The following is a 22,835-nucleotide window of genomic DNA, read 5'->3' on the forward strand; positions in this document are numbered from 1 at the left end:
TTTCTGTGGCAAAAATAGCCCACAAATCGGTGTGCCTGGGTGGCACAGTCAATTGAGCATCTGCCTTCAGTTCAGGTCCTGATCTCAGGGTCCTGGGATTGAGCCCCATGTCAGGCTCCCTGCTCAGCAGGGAGTCTGTTTCTCCCTCTCACTCTCCCTTTGTGCTCTCCCTTCTCATTCTCTCAAATAAATAAAAATAATAATAATAACTTAAAAAAAGTAGCCCACAAGTCACAGAAGCTTAAAATAACAAAACTTCTTTCTCTGACCTCAGAGACCAAGGTAGATAGAGCAGCCACCAGCTTTAAGTGTTAACAGTTATAGTGGCAGAGGGAAAGAGACAGTAGAAAATTATCCATTGGATTTTTGCGCTTGTAACATTTTCCTGGACAAAGCAAGTTGCATGGATACATACAACTTTACGAGAGCAGAGACGTGCAATCCAACACAGGTGGATACCGGAAATCTTTAGTAGAGAGTGCGAATACCACTTCAGATTACTTATAATTTCCTGAACCTACCATTTAACTTATTTCTTTTTTTGTTCTTGAAAGAATGCCCTTGTCAATCCTTATGTACCTGGATCTCTACCAGTAAATGCTACCTCCTTTCTAGAATATTTTATAATCTCCCTGATAGAATTCATTCCTAGATCATCTTTATCTATTGAATATACACATATATGTAATGTTTATAGCATCAGACTAATATATTTTAAGTAAGCGTTTACGTTTATCTGAGTTTCATCTACCTCTTCAAACCAAAAGACGATGTTTTCCTTACTCATCTATGTAATCTTAGCTCCCACCATGGTGGTTAGTGCCGGTCGAGAGTCACTAAAAACAAGGTGCCCATAAGGTCCTTTTGCAGTTTGAATTTTTAATAAATTTCTTTTTCTTTGTGAAATATAATAGAGGAGGAATTTACTCAAGATTTAAATAAAATTGTAAAAGGTTCATTTTTTTCTAATATATTTCCTTTATTTTCTAGTTAATAAACTCCTATGTTACATTAATTAAGCCTCAATTCAGTTACTGAAAATGATGTTATCTAAAATGTTGGTGGAGAGGCACCTGGGTGGCTTTGCTGGTTAAGTGTCTGCCTTCAGCTCGGGTCATGATCCCCGGGTCCTGGGATTGAGCCTGACATTGGGCTCCCTGCTCAGCAGGGAGCCTGCATCTCCCTCTCCCTCTGCCTTTCCCCCTGTTTGTGTTCTCTCACTCTCTCCAAATAAATAAATAAAATCTTAAAAAAAGAAAATTAAAAAAAATAAAAATAAAATAAAATGATGATAGATATGTTGAAAGCAAAAAGATCTACATCCTCCTGTCTAGCTGGAAGAGAGATGCACACAAATAATTGGAGTAATGCAATAAATGAAGATATTACCAAGTAAGCCCTGATATGGAGAGGAAGAACCCTTTAACCCTGCCTAGAGAGGTCAGGGAAGGCTTCCCAGAGGAGATGCCATTTGAACTGAGTTCTTAGAAAAGACAAGGGATATCCAGATGAGATTAGTAAGGGTCAATGGTAGGGGTAAAAGCCACAGCAACAAGAAATATGTGCTACTTTTTTTTTTTTTTAAAGATTTTATTTATTTATTTGGCAGAGATAGAGACAGCCAGCGAGAGAGGGAACACAAGCAGGGGGAGTGGGAGAGGAAGAAGCAGGCTCCCAGCGGAGGAGCCCGATGTGGGGCTCGATCCCAGGACTCCGGGATCACGCCCTGAGCCGAAGGCAGACGCCCAACCGCTAAGCCACCCAGGCGCCCCAAAATATGTGCTACTTTTAAGGCAAGTCACTGAAATATTGAACAGATTATTAAACATTTCTGTGTCAATTTTCTCCTTTGCAAAATAAGATTGTACCCACCTGCCAATCTCAAATGACTGTTATAAGGGTAACAACTGTTATGAGGGTAAATGTGTGGTTATATAAGAAATTGGAGAGCATCATGAAGATGTAAGATGGAGACTTTGAAGGGTCAGTGGAATTTGGATGGGTAGAGGGAAAGGGGCTTAGGACATACAAGATGATAAGAATGGTGTAAGTAGACTCTAAGGAGAAAAGTTGGTTAGGCGAAGGAAAATTGATAATTTTGCCAAGAGTGGAGGACAGCAAGTTCAAACACTAACCAATAAGGCACAAGTATAGAAGGAGAGAAGGGAAGCAAATCCAGAGTTACAGAAATGATTCAGAGTCCAAACTGGGGCAAGCTTCTTAATGCTCATTGTATCTCCAACTCCATCCTTTAAAGTGTGCAAGGCTATCATATGTGGCCCTCAAACAATATGCAAATAGGTTATATATAGATATATAATTTAGCAGTGTTAAAAAATGAGAGAGAAAGCAGATGTGATAAATTGTAACTCAAGGCAAAGAGAGAGACACAAAATCTTCTACAGTGTGATTTTGAATCAATCAGGATGTCTTAATGGAAACCCAGATTCAAAATAATTTAAGTAATAAGGAAATGTATTATATATAACAAAGAGGGAAGGCATCAGAATTGGTTGCTCATGAATGTCAGTAGCTCATGAATGTCAGGGACATTCTAGATTTTCTGTCTCCACTCTGTTGGCCTTGCTGTGTTGGGTTTGTCTTATGCTAGTTCCTCTCTTTAGTAGCAAGATAGCTGCAGCAGTTTCATGGGGAATGGAATTTCCATGGCTGGCTGGGACTAATCATCTGGAGGAGAATATGTACTGGGGAATAAAGCTTAAAGAAAGTTACATTGCTATCATATCTGATTGCTTAGGACAGGGTTGGAAACATGGCGGCCCATGGGCCAAGTTATTCTTGCAGATGTTTTGTTTGACTAGTATGGTGTTAAAAAAATTGAATGAGTTGCTTACTTTTATAAATCAGAAGACTTTATTTTTAAAAATCATATTTCTGCATTATCTTAAAGAATACAAAGGTCTAGCTAACTGTGCCTGCATTCCACTTAGTTACTTCCCCTTTAGACAGAGCATTCCAATTCTAATTTACTAGAGCCTCATCATTCCCTAATGCATTATAACATAGTCTCCTTTACACACGTTACCTACTGAGCCTTTCACTGGGGAAATTATTTCCAAAGATTTTTAAGAGCTTTCTGGTGTTTTGTATCCATAAACATGTCACTTGTAGGCATTTGTCCAAAGGCTCAAAAGAATAGAAAGCAAGAACCACATCTAGCTGGACAGTGAGTCTTTGCCAACTCCACTGTATTAGTTGAGTGACTTTATTAATTTATAATTTTCATAGCCATAAATTTAGCAATTGACACCTGTCCCCAATAGGAATGTTACAAAGATAAATAGCTTAACTTCAAAGGAAGGAAGGATATATTTTTATTCATATTTTATTAATGAAAAATTCCTTTCATATTTATGTCTGAGATAGCCAAGAACCAAATAATTTTTTTCTATAAGGCTCTCAGTTAAATATTAGTCACTCTTACCTTTTTAAAGCCTAATTTAGTTCAAGGATATTGTCTGTTGGTTGCACTCCTGAAGTATGTTTACAGAGTAGCTATATTACTTACCAGCTGCATCAGCCATCATTGATTAGGCAAAATTAGATAAAGTTTAAAAGGAATCATTAAAATTAAAAAAAAAATAAAAAAAGGAATCATTAAAAAGTGAAAATTGGATTTGTAATATTTTCTACAGTTATAATTGTTAGAGAAAAGAAACAGCTTTCAACATTATAATAAAGCTTCTTTTCTTTAACTATAAAATATTTCAAACATAGAAAAACAGAGGGACCATAACAAACACCATGTATGTATCAACTCCCCAGGTACCATATTTGCTTCAAATTTTTAAAATTATTTTTAAAAAAATCAATCATTACAGATACAGTTGAAGCTCTCTGTGTACATCTCTTCAATCCCATTTCTCATTATAAATACCCAGAAATAATAGCCATTAAAATCAATTTGATGTTTATCATTCCTATGCACATTTGAAACTTTTAAACCAAATATGCATAAATCTATAAATAATATATTGTTCTGTATGTTAAACAATTTTATACCCATGGCATCCTAATATACTTCAGCTGAAACTTGCTTTTTCTCAACACTGTTTTTGAGACTTACCCACTTTAATACATGATACTGTATTAATCTTAAATAATGTATGTTATATGCAAATATAACATTAATTCATTCTCCTACTGATTAACAGAATTTTTTAATATATATCAGTTTGTTGTACTATTGGGGGTGCATATGAGTAAAGCTCTTCCTCAGAACTTACCACATAGGTATTGTTACTGTGAGAAGCAGCTCAATCACAAATCAAACTTTCTTTCACACAGTTGCTTCTTGCGACTTAAATTGGACAGAGGGAATCACAGTAACTGTAAATGTCAGATGCTTAAGAAGTATAGAGGTATTTGAAGGAACCCATTCTCTATAAAGGATAAATACTGATTTCTTTTTACCCCAGAACGTCAAAATACATTACTGTGAACTCAGATAGGTTTTCAAAAATGTCTGAATTTTGGATTTAGCTCCGTAATTTCACTGGAGTTCAGTAATTGGTTTCTGGATTAGTAATATGATTTTACCACTGGATGAGCATACATAAATATACCAAAAAACAGGCTCATTTTTCTTTTTCAGAGCTTAGAAAATGTGACAAATTTCAGATGTTGAACCAACATTAGATTTCATAGCATAAAACCAACATGCATAATGGATATAAAGCTCATACTTCAAACCACTAATTTTCCATAATTAAATCCAAAAATATATGATATATTGAAATATCACTCAAACATCTCCTACCTGAACTTTGGTTTTAATCATCCCTGAAAGAGAATGCCTATTCTGACTGACCCTTCAGTGATACTCAGTTTCAACTGCTCTGGAGGTTAACAGCCTATCTTTTAGAGTTCTCAAATACTCTGTGTAATCCATTATTAGTCTCATGGTGGCCAAGTCATCTTCACTCAAGCTGGATGATACATCAGTTAACCTAAATTAAGTTATTCTATGGTAATAACCCCTAAATTAAAATTACTTACAGGCAGGTTTCTTTCTCTTCAGGTTATTGGTCTATTGCAGTCATCTTCAACTTTGTTCCATCATTCTGGGACCATCCCCTCTTTGGGACATGCCATTCTTGTCACACAAGGAAAAGAAAGATGTTAGAACTAAGTGATGACTATTAAAGTTCCTGTTCAATGTGGCACTTATCACTTCCTTTCATATTTCATTAAAGGCAAATTAAGGCAAAAGGCCAAGACTGCCATTTAACAGGGTGAGGAGGTAAAGTCCTCCCATTGGAAGGGACATAAATATTTGGGAACAATTTGATTTACCACACAGGTTGTTTTCATTCTCAAGAAGGTATCTTTTTGAACGACTTTTGGAATATTTATAAAATCATTTTTTTAGGTTTTTGCTAATTATACAAGCAAGACTTTCTTATCTTTGAGATGGAGTTTAGTCCAATTTAATATTTTCTATTATACTACAAAAAATAACAATTAAAATTACTCTGAAAAATCAATAAATATCTAGAGAACCCATGCATATAATTGTGATCTATGTAAAACCAATATTAACTTTATAAACTGAACTAATTGAAATCTTTACCGAATCACTCTAAATGAAGGAAAATAACTGATTACCACCGCACTCCTGTTTCAGCCATCAGGAGACCCACAAAAACAATTTCATGTAGTTAGTATTTTGGGCGAGACCATTCAAGTGGTCTCTTTAAATCGGGTGAAAATCTCTCTCACTACTTTTGTGTGATGTTACAAGGAAGAGAGGTTTAATTTACATAGATGGCAAATAATAGATTTTTAGACTTAATTATATATGACATGTACATTTTCTTTTTAATCTAGCAATGCTTCTTTCTATAGTACTTTTTAAATGCTGAGCCCAGCTCTGCTTAATCTTACTGTCTTTGTAGCAGTCTATTTCTATTTTAAGATACTTTGGTAATTATTGGTTTGTTTTCTAAAAATGGAGTAAATGATATCATTTTGGGGAGCTAACTTCTTCTTAAATGATATTTTATGATTAAATGGCTTAAAACAACTCTTTCTGGCTTTTTGATAACAGATGTAACAACTAAATCACACTGCACAACAAAATTTATTCACTCATGGAATAATAATATTTGTAGCTAGCACTTATAAAATGCTACTGGTATTGTTCTAAGCGGTTTATGTATATCGATTCATTTAGTCCTCACAACCCTGTGAGATAAGGTATTAATATTATCCCCATTGTATAGATGAAGGATCTATAATATTTAACACAGATCTAAATTCAGCTTTGGAATAATAAGTCATGTTTGACAGGGTTTATCAGCAAGACTAGGAAGTTGGCCAGTTAAAGCAGGAAACCAACAGAAGAAAGGGAAGTAGTAGCAGAAGTTGTTTAGAGGTTTCCTGAATCTTACTCTACTCCCTTAATAGAAGAATTTCAAACAAACAAACAAAAAACTTAGTCAATTCTTTTAAGCTACTGGCAAAGGAGAATTATTTTCTATTTAGCTTTAAGTCAACAAATAATAACCTTTTCATTCTTGTGAAAAGCAAAATCTGGAACTTATACATAGGTTTCATTATGATCTTGAAACATTAGCCTTTTTTAATCTTCAAAGGAACACAGGAACTCAGGAATTGTTCTTCTAGTTAGAACAGAAACAAAGTGTATAAATTCTAATTTTTCCTTTGGACGGTTCATTACCTTCTCAATGACTATGGGACCACAACCTACTGTGGGATGGCTGCACTTATCTAGTAGCAAAGAGGAAGTCTATGACTAGCTCTGACAACCCAGCCACCTGTTAATCTGGAGACCCATTTTCTATTTGTAGATATGTTGGTGGACTAATGTACATGTATAAAATGTTTTTTTATAGGGATAGATTTTGTTTTATGTGATGACATAATTTAACAGGTAAATAATCTAATGGAAATAGTAATTAACTCCAATTCATGGTTGCCCAGTTGTCTTTGATTAAACAACATAACTGAAGATTAAAAACATCATATAAGATAAAGAAATCAAATGAAAGTATAAATGAGTCCCATTTTTATTTTATTTATAGTAGTTTTAATTTGCTGTCTCTAACTTTTTCATGGTTTTCGCAAAGGGATTAAATTTCATCAGACTTTAAGTTCCTCTAAATGTTAGGAGTAACATGTGTCCATTTTTATCAGCTCATACCTGAAAGTAGAAACTCTAGAAAACACTCCATTACTAGGTTTGTTTTCCATATTTGTTAAGTATACTATAAAGTATTTAAACCTTTAAACATTAGAAAGAATTTTCATAAGGAAATTAGAGAAACTAAGAGAAAATCCAGGAGGAAAATAATAACGATTTGTCAATAGCTTGGATGTGGTTGAGAGAAAGGTTATCAGTCAAAACTGATAACCAGTTATAACTAAGAGGTCACACTGTACTCAGGTTTATCCCATTGGTAAGTCAGATTAGAAAGGTTAGGCAGGGCTGGTATTTGTTACCTTTTCTTCAAAAGTTGATGTTCCTTTTCCTAAATACATTACCATTTTGACTCTTCAAATTTTAGTGACAGGTAACATTAAGTAGTAATAAAAGCCCTCTAAAAAATTTGCAATTGTCTTAACTTTTTTTAAGGCAACTAGGTGATTTACACATGATAGTTTTTTTTCAGGTTCTTCTGGTTAAAGAGCAGACAGAAAAAACTTAAACATGGCAAGACTCTGATATGCCAAAGGTGACATAACATGTAGGCACAGCCAGATTTCCTATTAATCTAGTGCTATATTTTAAGATTCATCAGATTACTAAATCTGGTGATCAGTTAATGACGTACCTGACATACATACACCCTTCCTGTTTCTTAAAAATCATCCCATTGACTTTTGTGCATCTATGCATTTAAATGTAATTGTTTCAAGAACTCTTCAAAAAGCCTTTGTCATGAAGTGAAGTGCATAGGTAGGCTCAGAGAAAAACTCAATTTATCAGATCCATGGCTCTTTTTCCACAGGTCCAAAAGGATAAATGGATAGAGTGACACTAAGCTTAAACGTTTTAGAGAACCAGTATTCGGATGCTCCTATTTTAAAATGATGAAGCAGCTTTTAAAATAGAAAAGTATCTACAATTTTGCTTCCCAGCAAACTAGTGTTAAGGGAATCACTGCTGTCCAAAAATATTTTTGAGATACCAGTGTACATTAAAAAAATAATTTTTAAAAGGAAAGCAGTCCTATTCTGGAATTTCTCCCTCTCTTCGTCCTCGATCTCCAACCCTCCAAATGGCTAAGTCGCATAGCTGAAAGGATTTTGCTCATTTTTTCCAAAACACTTCACATCTGGGTAGTGGCCAACCATGGAAAGTTTCAAGTAAATGTAACATTTGGGAGGGAGACGAGGCTCGTCTGGGGCTGCCTTCTCTGGACCGCGGCCATCAGAGGTGTCACCTCACGCCCTTACCGGATAGCCAGGGCCAACTGCAAGCTTGGACCAGCAGAGCTCGGACGGCCCGGCCAGAGGCCAGCTCCGGCCAACCCCGCCGACTGCTGGCCACTCGGCTGCGGGGCTCTTGCCCGTCAGAGGGTTCGAGGCCCCAGAGTCCAGGAGCCAATCCGCTTCGTAAATGTCGAGACCCCTGAGTCCCCGGTTTCCAACATGCGCAGCCTCAAGGTTGGCAAAGCGAGAGGGAAGGGACAAGGCGAGAGCCCCGCCTGTCTCCCACGCCTCACACGTCAGTTTGCCCCCCCCCCCCCAACGCCAGTCCCCCGCCCGACTCTCTGCGCACCCGGCGCCGAGAGAAATTTGACTGCTCCAGTCACCAATCAGGAGAGAGGTTGAGGATATGAGCCAATCGGAGCGGGGAAAGCCGGTAGGACGCGAGCGTCCTCCCGCCTCCGACAGGGTGAGCGCGGAATGTCTCCGGCCCTCCCCTGCGCTTCAGCCTCAGTGCGGAGTCCTCGGCGGTGTGAGGAGCAGCGGTAGCCGGCGGCCTCGGAGGAGCAGCAGAAGCTGCGGGAGCCGGAACCGAAACCACACCCACGGCGCTGCTCCTGTCCTCTTTTGCCCTCTCGCCGTCCTACCGGAGACCGCGTTCCCGAAGTAGAGCTGACGCCCACTCCCAGAGCATCCTCCCCAGTCGAGCGGGTGCTGACAAACCCAGCGGCATGATGCGACTGCGAGGCTCGGCAATGCTGCGGGACCTGCTCCTGCGGCCTGCCGCCGCCTCCTGCGCGGCTCTGAGGCGGGCACAGCCCCTCGCCACACAGTGCCGGCGTCCCCGAGGCGGGGGACAGGGGGCCGCGGGCCCAGCAGCCGCCGCGCGACTGTACCCGTGGTGGGGCGGGGGCGGCCGGCCGGCGGGGCCCCTCGCGCGGGGACTGTCTAGCTCCCCCTCGGAGATCCTGCAGGAGCTGGGCAAGGGGAGCCCGCAGCAGCAGCAACCCGGGGCGTCGCCGCCCGCGGCCCCGTCGGCTCCCGGCCCCAAGGACGGACCCGGGGAGACGGATGCGTTCGGCAACAGTGAGGGCAAGGAGCTGGTGGCCTCAGGCGAAAAGTGAGTGTCTCCGCTAGGCGGAGGAGGCCTCCCCCTGCGTGGGGCCCGAGTCCGGGCCCGGGAGGGGCCTGCGGTGGGGCGGGATGGGAGCGGAGGTTCGAGAAAGAGAAAGAAAGAGATGCCGGGCGGCCTGCGCAGTCTGCGCCATGTGATTAGGTCCGGCCCCGCCCGCGCCTTCCCTGCCGGCGCCCCTCCGCTAGGCCCCCACTTCCCTTCCCCGCCCCCGGCGCTGGCCGCCCGGGAGGAGCCGCGGAGGGGCCGGAGGGGCCACCCTGGCCCCCAGCTCCCCCGCCCCGGGAACTGCGGCTGCTGGCTTCGCGCCGCGTGCTCCGCTCCCCGGCCCCCGGCTGCAGCACCTGGCCGCCTGCCCAGCTATTCGTGGGTGATGCCACACGAACATCTCCACCGAGTGACATTTAGGAGTCGGTTGTTGAGCATACCCTGTACCTTCCTGACTCTTGACTCGTCGCTTTTCAGGCTCAGGTTTCCTTAGAAGCCAACCTTCCTTCGATCTCTGCCACCATCTCTTTGGAAACCTAGGCTGGCAGAATATTCTTAAGATTTCTGGAGTGGCTCTTTCAGGCGTGGTGTGGAGCCATCTGGGGCACCGGAAATACTGTTTTCGAAATGAGATTAGGAGGAAAAAAGTCAAGTGGCCGAGATGGGGCACGCAGTACAAGACTACCTGTTTGCACTGGGGACCAGCTTTGGCCTGTCTCTCTTTGGCCTGCATGTCTTTCATGAGATGGGCGAATTTTTAAAAATAAAAATCGAAATAGCCGAGATGAAATGTGATTGGTAAAACACTGAAAAATCCGAGTTATGTAGCTTTTGTGACTTAAATAGTGATAGAATGTTAAGTAATCTATGCCTCACAGCAGTTTTGACTTAAAACAAAATTGGTTTTTCTTACACAATATGTGAAGCAGTTTCTTGGATATTTTGTGTAATATAAATGGACCCAAACTTCGTTTTCCCAATGTGGATAAAAATATATCTGTATGCTTTCTTTATACTTTACTACTTTGCTGACATTGTACTGACATTACGCGACCTCTTTTGCCTGCCTGTGACTTATGTTACTGTCTGCAGCCTCAGATCACCTTAAGTCAAAGTGAAAGTGTCGTTTGATTTTTTAATATTTTCAATCTCAGGCCTGCTTAACGTTTCCTGTAATTGAAGTTGGCACCTTCCTAAAACATTCCAAGCTAAAGTTTTCCCAGACTGAAAATGTTACTTTAAAAAAACACACTTGGTGATGGGCAAAATTTGTGGTATTCTGTGATATTGATTTTGTGCCACAAAGTAGCCTTAGGACCATGGGTAGGTCATTTAACATATTTAGTTAGATGATTTAAATCCCTTCAAGGTCTAAAAAGCTAGACTTTTGTTAAATTTCTACCTCTCTCATGTTTTTTAGGGACTAGAATGTGTGTGCTTAATCTCATCTGGTACTCTTGTACCTTATCATCTGGTTTACCAGGCTTGGGACTAGTTTAAATACCTGAGCTCAGAGTTACAGAATTGTAAAATGCAATTGCTAGCATTTAAAAGTTGTTCTTAAAGGCTATAGGATGGGAGCAGCTTTCTGTTGAAAATGTTTTCCAGTCTGTGTCTCTTCAGTGTCCCTCTTTTTTTCCTTTTTGTCAGATAGGAAATTGAGTTCCTTTTGTGATTTACATGTTTCCCAGAAGTTTCTGTCTTCATTGCCTTCTGAATAAGAAATTACCTCTTAGCAATAACATTGAAACACTTTGGCTAATACTTACAACAATACATAAGAATTGTCCTGTCCTATATCCTAACCACCAAAGAAAACCAGTCTAGAGAGGGAATCCTTCAAGAATGTTTGCTCATATGCCCCGGGAGTTTGAATGACCAATGAGATAATCTAGTTTACTTAGTTCAAAGGAGTTTATTTTCCTGCCACTGAAGTTTGGAAGTTTGGAGTAATAGCTAGACTGGCTCAGGAGCGATCCAAATATATGATAATCCTGAGAGCTTTCAATCAAGGATTTAAAGTGAACCCCAGCTGCCTCCAATCCACATATAAAGTTGAAGAGCAGTGGCCTCAAGATTGCCCAAAAAAAAATTAAATCTTATTAAAGATTCGATTTCCTGAATGATCTGGTTTCCACATGTAGCTTTCCTCTTTTGACTCCTTCCATTTTGCCTTTATGTGATAAACATTTCTCTTATTCTGGGAGGTAAGCTTCCAGTTGATCCTGTTATCCTTTCTAATGCTCAGCTTCCAAAGCATAGTTCATCCCTCAGTCAGCAAGCCATCTGGAATGCCAGCACTCAAGACTCTGCCAGGTTTTATGGGGGATTATTAAATAACCATGTGAAAATTAAATGAGTTGACATTTTGTAAAAGGCTTAGGACTGTATTTGATATGTGTTAAATACTGCATAACTGTTTATTAAATAAGAAAATTGCTTCATTTATTGTAAAACATGACAAGGACATTGGCCTTTGAATTTTAGGTTCATACATGAGAAATTTCGTTCGGTTTTTTAGTTTCTAGAAAAAAATTCTCTTGAGAAATTATTGTACTTCTTATATGAAACTATTTGATTTGCACTGTTTATCTTTTTGGCCTGTTTACCAGTAAGCTCAGAGTGAATTAATAACCGTAACAATTTTATTAATTAACATGGCTGAGATATTTCCTTTTCCTACTTTACTTGGCCTGACTATATTTTATTAACCTTACCATATTAATTTTCTGGAAAGAGGTGGGATATAAGCAAGTTAACCTACTTATCTTTTTTTCCATAGTTAAATTCTTTGAACCAGTGTCATTCTAGGCTATACCATCTTCTTCAGCCAACTTCAGTCTGGTTTAGATTCCTGATTTAGCTTAAGATTTTATTAGTTTTTTAAATATCTTATAGAAAATATAATGATCTTTGCTCAGTTTTGACTGTAGTGCACTCAATTTTTATTGCTATCTTTTCACCATTTTGAAAACCACTTCACTTGGCTCTCTTCATTTTTTAAATTGTTCTCTTTGCTTTCCTGGCTCTTTTTTGGATTTGCTCATTGAGTAAACCCTGAGGCTAAAGCCTTTGCTTCTTTCCCACTTGTCTGCCTTCTCAAGGACATATGCCTTCTCTCAGCTTTGACTCTCATGGTAATATTTCATCTCTCATCCAAACTCTTTTCTCACATCTGTCTCCACATATTTGATGACCCAAATTTAAAATCTGTGCCCCCATATTCATTCTGTCCCATTTCAATATATTTTGCATACTGTTCTGAGATTAATTACAGAGTTTTAATTTCAAACTACCACTCTCCTTCCAGAATACCAATACGGACTGGAGTGAGCATTGTATCAAACTTACAAACTGTGCTGCTTGTAGCATTCAGTATTCTTTTTTTTTTTTTTTAAGAATTTATTTATTTATTTGACAGAGATAGAGACAGCCAGTGAGAGAGGGAACACAAGCAGGGCGAGTGGGAGAGGAAGAAGCAGGCTCATAGCGGAGGAGCCTGATGTGGGGCTCGATCCCATAACACCGGGATCACACCCTGAGCCGAAGGCAGAAGCTTAACCGCTGTGCCACCCAGGCGCCCCAGCATTCAGTATTCTTGATCAACCTTAATGCCAAATGGTTGCCGAACATGGACATTTTATCACACTGTTCTCCATCAAGCATGGCTTGCTTCGTTTCATAAAGCTCAGAAGTGGGTATCCTATCTTAGTGAAGAGTCCCTGAAAATGGCTAGCAGGTGGGGACGAGGGACATTTTTGTTACCTTTTGTTTGGACATTTTATTGTTTAATTAGAAAGGAAAAGGATATAACAGGAAAGGACTAGGCTGGGAAAATATCAGCATGTGTATGTTTTTTAGTAAGCAGGTAATTCATACAGGGTACAGTATTGACAATACAGGATACAGTATTCCATTAAAACAACGAGATCATTTTTCCCCTATCAGATTGGCAGATGTTAAGTTAAATCAAGTGTTGTAGAGGATGTGGGGAATAGGAACTCTTACATTTCTAGTGGAAGTATTAATTAGTTAGCTATTTTAGAGGGTGGTTGGTAGTATCTGTCAAAAACTGCATACCCATGATGCATTCAGTAATTGAATGTTTGTTCATCTGCATGAAGTGATGGCATTTAAAAATATATTTTAAATATGCATAGTTAAAATGTATTAAGGGGCACTTGGGTGGCTTAGTTGATCAAGTGTCTGTCTTTGGCTCAGGTCATGATCTCAGTGTCCTGGGATCAAGGCTCCCCCCCACCCCCAACTCATGAGTGCACCTTCTCACTTTTTCTGTCTCTCTCTCAAAATAAATAAAATCGTGTTTGTGTGTGTGTGTGTGTGTGTGTGTGTATAGTGAAAGAGCAAACAAATATTTTCAGCCAGCTTCAGATTGTGTCTTATTTTGGTAGTTAATATTTATTAAATGGAAAGCAAGGGGCAAAAAAATGTAAAGTGAGGAGCAAAGAATCAGTGAATCCTATGCTGTAAGAATTAAATCTCAAAGTAAGAATAAATGCCTGTGCATTCCAGCAAACATTGAATTGGGTCTATACAACAGTACTGATAGTGAAGTTGAGACAGTATTTGGCAGGTATAGATCATTTCAAAGTGAAAGAACCTCTGTGAAATGGGTGACAAATTCTGTCATCCTTTACTAATGCATTTGCTTTTAATTTGTAAAAGTGGACATATTTACAATTCACTTAAAATCCAGATTGAAAGTATATTTAATTGAGGGCTTTCAATGAACCCTTCTGATTTTATTTGTGATTTCCTGTATTAAAAAGTTTTTCTAGGTTACAGTTATCGGTAAGTTTTAGTTTACTTTTAATGGCCAGTCATAACATACACTATAACATTTTTTGCTGTCTAATGTTTATATTAAGCCACATGCATCTATTTAGTCATGGATATATCTGTGGTGATCTGTAATTAACAAACTACATGCTGCTTATTAATTTTTAGATAAAGTTCACTGAAAGCATGAATTAGATCTTGAACTTCGGTTTCTATAAAGTTTTAGCTTCTTTTCAGGCTTTACTGTTTACAAAGAAGTCTGCCTACTCAAAATCAACTAACTTAGGAAACGACTACCAAATTGAATTCAATTTTTTTTTATGAGGGAAAAGTAACGGGTGGGAGGGGCACTATTTTAGTCGGAAAAAGCTAAATGTCATCTTGAAGAGAACTTTGTTGAAAACATTTGTGAGTGTGAGTTTTAAAAAATTATTTGAAATAAGTTAAGATATACCACTTTCTTGTGATTATGAAGTGAAGAAAAATTATGGCTGTTGAAACTGAAAGTCTGATTGTAGGTTTTGCATTCTTTGAGGAGCTCAGTCTTAAATCCTGTATAAATCAAGGAGTTGCCTGTCTGCCTTTTCACCTTTTAAGTCATTTACTAGTAAGAGGAATGCTTAAGAAAGCTGACTGAACAGATACATTTGTAAAAATAGTTACTAATTGTTGATATCTCTAAGTGAGTTAAATAGCTTTTAGGTAGACACTTACTATGATTTTATCCTGGGATCTATTCAGTTACAAAATTGCTTTGGTTATGAGACATGATGCATACCACTCATTATTGTACTTGGTGATTTTTCTGGCCACCTACAATGTAGTATGAGCATGTTAATGTGTCGTCTTGGCTTCCTTTGGGAAGTATTTTCTTGGTTGGTATGTAACATTATTGCTTACTGATTTCTAAAGAAACATTTATAGTGAAAGCACTAATATTAAAACATGGAACTATTGATGTTGCCTAATGGACAATAAGTTGATAACGTTCAGGATCTGCATATGTATTTTGGCCTTCTAATTTCCATTACTGACCTCTAAAGATTTATTTTTTTAAGATTTATTTATTTTGGGGAGGGGGAGGGGCAGAGGGAGGAGAAGAGAGAATCTCTAGTATCGGATTCTACACTGAGTGCTGATCCCCACGTAGGCTTCTCCTAATGACCCTAAGCGGAAACCAAGAGCCAAACACTTAACCAAGTGTGCACCCAGGTGCCCCTAAAAAGATTTTATTTCTTTGAGAAAGAGAGGGAGAACAAGTTGGGGGGAGGGACAGAAGGAGAGGAAGAAGCAGACTCCCCTGCTGAGCAGGGAGCCCGCTGTAGGGCTAGATCCTAGGACCCTGAAATCATGACTTGAGTCAAAGGCAGACAGACGCTCAACCTACTGAGCCACCCAGGCACCCCTAAAAAATATTTTTTTAAAAAAGATTTTATTATTTGAGAGACAGAGAAAGCACAAGCAGAGGGTGGGGCAAAGGGAGAGGGAGAAACAGACTCCCCACTGAGCAGGGAGCTCCTTGCGGGGCTCTATCCCAGGACCCTGGAATCATGACCTGAGCTTAACCAACTGAGCCACCCAGGCGCTCCTAAAAAAGGTCTTTAAATTGTTATCTTCATGACGGTATTCTGAGTGACATAGGCACTTAAGATGCTTGGTGGGAGTTCTTAAGAGTACGGACTTTTCAAGAACAGTTTTTAAATTGTATGAAACTTTAAATATATTCATACATTTTTAGGAATCTAGGCCAACAAACTAAGTTGTAGAAAGATTTATTCACCAATATTTTTGGCACAGTACTATGCATACTAGAGAAGAATGGAGAAAAACTTGTGTTCAACATTAGTGGAATGGTTAAGTAAATGATGATACATATGAGAGTCTCTTATTCAGTCATTTAAAATGTATACAGATACTTTTGGGGGTATAAGAAAAATGGTAAGCCAGAAGTTAGAGTACAAAATTTTCTATGCAATGTGATCTAAAGTGATCCTTAAGCTTTTAAAAAAATGCATAGGAAAAGTATCTGAGGAAAATAAACTGAAATGATCAGCAGTTGTAGTTTGTGAGAATGGACATTGTTTTTCCTAACTCTTTAGAGTTACTAAGATTTCTCATTATGAGTACAGTTGACCCTTGAATAATGTAGAGGTTAGGGGTGCCAGCCTCCCCTCACAGTCCAAAATCCCCTGACTTCCCCAGAACTTAACTAATAGTCTACTGTTGACTGGAAGGCTTACCAATAATGTAATCAATTAATACATATTTTATTATGTTTTGTGTATTATATGCTATATTCTTATAATAAAATAGAAAAGAATGTTATTAAAATCATAAGGAAAAGAAAATACATTTACAGTACTGTATTTATTGAAAAAAATCCACATACAAGTGGACCCACATAGTTCAAACCCCTGTTGTTCAAGGGTCAACTGCATATATAACTTCTATAATTAGAAGAACCACATCTGTTAAATTTTAAAATTTTGTAAATCTCTACTTTGCTCTCTTAGTCTGCTAACCTAATATCCTGTTTCTGGTACATATAACAGGAAGTACCTACATTACATTAAAAAGTTAAGAAAAAAGATTGTGAGTGGATTTGTACAGCTCTTATCAATATTATCCAATTCACTGTTCGGAAATATCAAGCTTTTTTATTTTTTATTATTTTTCATTTTTATATATATTTTTTAAAGATTTTATTTATTTATGTGACAGAGAGACAGCCAGCGAGAGAGGGAACACAGCAGGGGAGTGGGAGAGGAAGAAGCAGCCTCCCAGCGGAGGAGCCCGATGTGGGACTTGATCCTGAAACGCCGGGATCACGCCCTGAGCCGAAGGCAGACGCTTAACGACTACACTACCCAGGCACCCCTATTTTTTATTTTTTTTAAAGATTTTATTTATTTATTTGACAGAGAGACAGCCAGCGAGAGAGGGAACACAAGTCGGGGGAGTGGGAGAGGAAGAAGCAGGCTCCCAGCAGAGCAGGGAGCCCGATGTGGGGCTGGATCCCAGGACCCTGGGGTCACGCCCTGGGCCAAAGGCAGATGCTTAACGACTGAGCTACCCAGGCGCCCCAAGCTTTTTTATTTCTAAACTCTTCTTGATGTAAGTTTCCTTAGAAAATGTTGCATATTTTTTGCTATAGCAGAAAGTTATAATGAATAGAGTTTAACATTTCTTGTTCCAACTTAGGTTTTACCAGAAGGGAGCATTGCCATAGTGATGCTCTCAGGCAAGTGTTGGCAAACTTTTTCTCTGAAGGGCCAAATAGTACATATTTTTGTCTTTGCAAGCTATCTGGTCTGTGTTAATACTATTTAAATTAGCTGTTATTAGCAAGGCTGTCATGGACAGTAGGTAAATGAATAGGCATGGCTGTCTTGCAATAAAACTTCATGTACAAAAACAGGGGGCGCTACTATAGTTTGCTGTTGGTGGCCCCAGCACTAAACTATATTTAGTTGTGTAATGTATTCTCTCATATACTGATTGGTTCTACTTTGAATGCGTTTGTTCCTTTGTGGATTTTTGTGTCTTGTGTCAGCGCTACGTCTTGCTCATGTTCTTCATGTCTCCATTTTGGCTATCTTCTCTTACTCTCACCTTCCATACCTAATTCGCTTTAGCTTTTAAAAATATTTTGGGGTAAAATACACATAACATAAAAATTTTTTATCTTACCGTTTTTAAGTTTACAGTTCAGTGACAAAGTACTCTCTCTCTTTTAAAAGAATTCAGATAATTAGGCTTTATGTATAAAATGTGTGAACATAGAGTGTGTGTGTATCTCAGTGAGTAAAGTTTATAGTCTTTAGTATAGGAATTTAGGAGGACATCTGTTTTAGCAGCTCAAAAACTGAGAATTAGAATTGCAAATGACTTTAAAAACATCTAATTCCACCTCATTTTACATATTTTATAAGTTGGCCACATACACTACATGGCCTAACTAAATGACTAAAGTTCATACAATATTAGGACTAACTTTGTTTTTTCATCCCCTATTAGATTAATAAAATACTCTACTTAATTGATTACTTTTTTAGGTACAGGATTGGAAGAGACCTTAAAAACCCATCTCCCAGGGCACCTGGGTGGCTCAGTTGGTTAAGCATCTGCCCTCGGCTCAGGTCATGATCCCAGGGTTCTGGGATCAGCCCAGCGTTGGGAATCCCTGCTCAGTGGGGAGTCTGTTTCTCCTTCTCCTGTCCCTCACCCCCTCACTCTCTTTCTGTCTCTCTCTCTCTCAAATGAATGAATGTTTAAAAAATCTTAAAAAGAAAAAATCTCCCTAGCTGATGTTTTTTCCTCTTCTTTATACTCCCTGAAAATTGTTACTCATCTCTGCTTGAATTACTGACTGGCATTCATTCCCTTAGAATATAGCACCTTCTGTTTCAGAGCTGTTTTGTATTTGTGTATCTGAAGTCTGCCTTACATTAACTTCTTACATATTTTAGTTATTTCAAAGACATCGTTTCTAGAATGTTATTAAAGTGATACAATAACAATTCACATGATATCTGTATTTTTACAACTAGAGTGATTTATTAAATTATACTTGACTGAAGGAATAGGTGGTTGAAAGGACTAACAGAGTTGGACATCAGGGACTTGATCTGCCCAGGTCCTTGTCCTCCCTTCAGAGACCAACAGACTGCTCCCTGGGTTAGAATTCTAACGTTGTACATGTGGACAAATTTGCAATCAGCTGATACAGACAAGGCCACTTCCTCACATAAAGATGGCTTCAGTGCTTCTTTCTTTGGCGTGCTCTTAAGTAAATTTCAGTAAAGTCCAATCAGAACAGCAGCCCTAATTTAATACAATCCCATCCTCACTTTGTACAAGATTCAGTTTTAACAAGGTCGAACAACAGTTTAGTTATCTAACATAAGTAATTCCCCTATTAACATTTTGATTTGAAATTCTTCAGTCTTATCTTTCATTATTCTGAATAAACTCCAGGTATTCCTTCTAAAATGGAGGGCTGATAATTGAGTGTAGTTGGTGTGGTATACGGGGCAGTATCCAGGACTTGAAACCAAAGACCAGCTTTCCAGGACTAATTCTGGTCCAGACACTTAAGAATTGTGTGACATTAGACATGTTGGTTGGCTTTGAGACTCTGTGTTTATCTGTAAACCTTACTTTAGCAGATAGGGTTTTAAGATAGCAGGAGACCCTTTCTTAACAGTAAAGCCTTAAAATATGTAAGGTTTTGTTTTTAAATTCCACTAATAATTAGCCATGGTGCAAAATGATTTGGAGAATAAGCAGAATTCGTCACTTTGTCAGACTGTCAGACTTATAATATGTGGTCAGCCCCTATCAGTTCGACTCTCAACCCCATAGGTTTATTTAATTAATTAATTTTTATTGAAGTATAATTGACATACCATATTATATGCGTTCCATATGTACAACATAGGGATTCCACATTTGTATGAATTGGGAACTGATCAGAATAAGTCTAGTTATCGTCTGTCACCATACAAAGTTGATATAATATTATTGATGGTGTTTCCCATTCTGTAGTTACATCCTCATAGCTTATTTATTTTATAACTTGAAGTTTGTACCTCTTGATTCCTTTCACCCATTTTGGCCCCCACTTCCCAACCCCTCTCCCCTCTGTGAACCACTACTGTTCTCCATATCTATGAGTCTCAACTGGTTTAATCTGCTAATTTGCTGGTGTTGATGGACAACTACTACTATCAATCAGATGACTTTAAATTCAAAATGTTAAACTGATTTAAAAACAACTCTAATTTTTTAAAGATCATTGTTTTAAAATGACGACATAAGTAAAAAATACCAAAGCATTCTTTTGTATTCTGTTAGTGGACCTTTTTTTTTTTTTTAATCTAGATGGGGGGAAAAGTTTCTGATTATCTGATGGGTTTACTGTACTGTACTATGCATTTGAGTTACAATGGAGTTGACCTCCGCAAACAAACAAAAAGAAATTAAGGAAGGTAATACACCAGTCTTGAAGGTTTATAGTTTAGAGAAGTCAGGTAACATGAAATATTATTTAACAAAATAGGACAATATAGTTGATTTCAATTTTTTTCCTTCTCATTTTGCAGTTCTTAATAAAGGCTTGCTTTTTCATTTTCCTCCTTTCATTTGATACTAGAATTTTTTAATTAATAAAATTTTGAACTGATGAGGGAGAGTTTGCAGTATTGCTCCTAATTACAAGTTATACTTACTTGATTTCCCGCTCCCATCAAGGCAAAACTGAATGTTTGCTTTGTACTTACTAATACTTTTCTTACACTTCTGTCATAGTACTTGCCACATTGCTGTAGTCTTGGCTTTCCTAGATAGCATGCTTGCTTTATTCATCTTTATATCTCCAATGCTTAGCACATAATAGGCTGTATAAGAGAAGTACAAAACTTAGTGATGTAGCCCAGTGCATGCTAAAAAGAGTATAGAAAATCTGGTTGGGGAAAGCCCTCTAAAACGATTGAAATGATCATTGATGCCTTAAAGGGCTAGGAAAAGGAAGGTTATAAACAGAAGGCTTATATAGATAAAAAATTAAAGGCACGATAGCAGAATTTATTTACGGGGTGGTAAGTCTAATTAATTAGAAGTGATAAGTTTAAGAATAGATAGTACAAAGCCAAATACAGAGAACTGAATACCAGACTGAGGAGCTTAAATTGTCCTTTGGTATTGGGTAACTGATTTGATTGATCAGTAAACGAAGTCAGTACCTCTTTTCATGTTGCAGAAATTGGCCCTGAATTTAAACTCCGTATGTAAATTTTGAGGAGGTAGTCTCCTCATTTATTGTTTAATTCATATAGATCTCTCTCAACCCTGAAAATTAGGTATTTTCACAGCTCATAGGTAGAAACAGGTACCTAAATCATATATTTTACGCTCTCACTGGTGTTCACTGTAAACACCCAGTGAATGCTTACCTTCATTGCTTTGGTCGTTCTTTTTTCTTTGCTGGAAAACCCTTTCTGTTGCCATGTTTTCTACTCCTACCCATCTTTCAAGTCCAGTTGAGGTTCTGTGTCTTCTAAAAAAGCCTTACCTTATTAGTCTACAGTGAAGTAATTTTTCAGAGTGGATCCCATAGTCTCATTCTTGTAATTCCTTATTATGTGCATCTTCTATTTTCAATTTAGACTATAAGCAACAACTAACATAATGTTGTACATGTCATAGATGCCAGTTAAATACATGGTATTTTTCTTTTTCATTTTCTTAAAGAATGATTTTTATGTTGTAGGCAAGTATTTTGTTAAGGGTAAAGTAGAGGAAGGAATGGATAAATGAAGGCACAAGATGATGGTGAAAGGATCTTAAGGGCAGGAATTAGAAAGGAAGTGAGGGGAATTAAAGGGAAGGAATAAAAAGGTATGAAACAAGGATTTTTCTTTGGATTTACTGATCTTTGTATATCTTATTTTAGTTGCTGAGTGTCATAACCGTTTTATATTTTCCCTAGGGAATCTGGATGGCTCACTCAGGTTTATCAATAGTTGCTAATGTAATGATTTGAAATTCTCCTTTAATCTATTTTTTTTGTCATTAAAACTTAAATACTCCTGAAGGATTTCTAGTTACTCTATGCTTAAAACTATAGTTTTTAGCTTTTGAATTTTAATAGCAAAATACATTACTGTGAAGTGTTGCCACAAAGCCATATTAAATTTGGAGAGAGAAAAGGCAGCAATATCAAGAAAGATCTTTGGAGTAATTTCTTCCTGTTTGAAAGTTTGGGGAGAATCTTGTCATTTATTTGTTTACCGGGGAATTGAAGCTAACTCATTCTCAGATCAGAGTGTGAGCTTTTAAATGCTGAGATAGGTAGTACATTCTTTTTATCAATTTTGACCTATTTATTTTGTGAGCACATTTTTTAGAGATGACTTAAATCTCTCTTCTATGGATAAAAATTAGGCTCATCCAAAAGCAAGTAAATATTTACCTTTTTTTTTTTTTTTTGCTAGCTGTGACAATACATGGTCATTTAAATTTTTTTGTGCTCTGTACCATAAGCTAAAGAAGTGTATATTTTATGCTATTTACTTAGCTTTTAGGCAAAGCAAATACCATTTACTGGTGTGGTAAATATATAGAAAGCTTATTCTGCAGTTTTTTAAAGTGACAAACTACCACTATCTGAAGTTTATTTGACAAACCATTTTCTGTAAATAATTGGTCTGTTATTTTCCACTGCTGTTTTGATGGCTAGCTCAATTTTTCTTTAAATATTAAGTCATCAGTATTGTTGAATGCTGTTAATGGTTTTGGATCAGGGTAAGACCTAGAAAAATTATCCCTGATGAAAATAATAACTAGCTAGCAAGTTTGAGAGCCAGTATACTGTAGTGGTGAATACTTTGAGCTCTGGATGTGGAGACATGGGTTCTAAATCCATTTTTTTGCCACTGTGCAGTCTTAGGAAGCTTCTTGACTTATCTGAACTCCTGTTTCTTTATATATATAGAAATTC

The 22,835-nt window shown here is 37.9% G+C and overlaps 1 protein-coding gene and 1 long non-coding RNA gene across 6 annotated transcripts in view; one reads left to right on the forward strand and one right to left on the reverse strand.

Annotated features, from left to right (window-relative positions):
• LOC148110784 (uncharacterized) overlaps positions 1 to 8,712 on the reverse strand; it is a 181,688-nt gene extending 172,976 nt beyond the window's left edge. For all 3 annotated transcript variants that reach the window (XR_015724520.1, XR_015724519.1, XR_015724517.1), the window contains exons 1-2: positions 8,443 to 8,712; positions 5,020 to 5,116 (exon numbers count right to left, since the gene is read on the reverse strand). This is a non-coding gene — a long non-coding RNA (uncharacterized LOC148110784). The remainder of the gene's footprint in view (positions 1 to 5,019; positions 5,117 to 8,442) is intronic.
• A 189-nt stretch (positions 8,713 to 8,901) lies between these two features.
• The window catches only part of GLS (glutaminase), a 79,503-nt gene continuing 65,569 nt past the window's right edge, over positions 8,902 to 22,835 (forward strand). For 2 of the 3 annotated variants that reach the window (XM_045806351.2, XM_045806352.2), the window contains exon 1: positions 8,902 to 9,535. In XM_045806351.2, coding sequence (XP_045662307.1) covers positions 9,147 to 9,535 — 389 coding nt within the window. In that variant the 5' untranslated portion in view covers positions 8,902 to 9,146. The remainder of the gene's footprint in view (positions 9,536 to 22,835) is intronic. The other variant, XM_045806350.2, reaches the window with a different exon arrangement.

This window comes from Ursus americanus, chromosome 1 (genome assembly GCF_024610735.1).
Source record: "Ursus americanus isolate L20-20 chromosome 1, mUrsAme1.1.p, whole genome shotgun sequence".
Classification (NCBI taxonomy): domain Eukaryota; kingdom Metazoa; phylum Chordata; class Mammalia; order Carnivora; family Ursidae; genus Ursus; species Ursus americanus.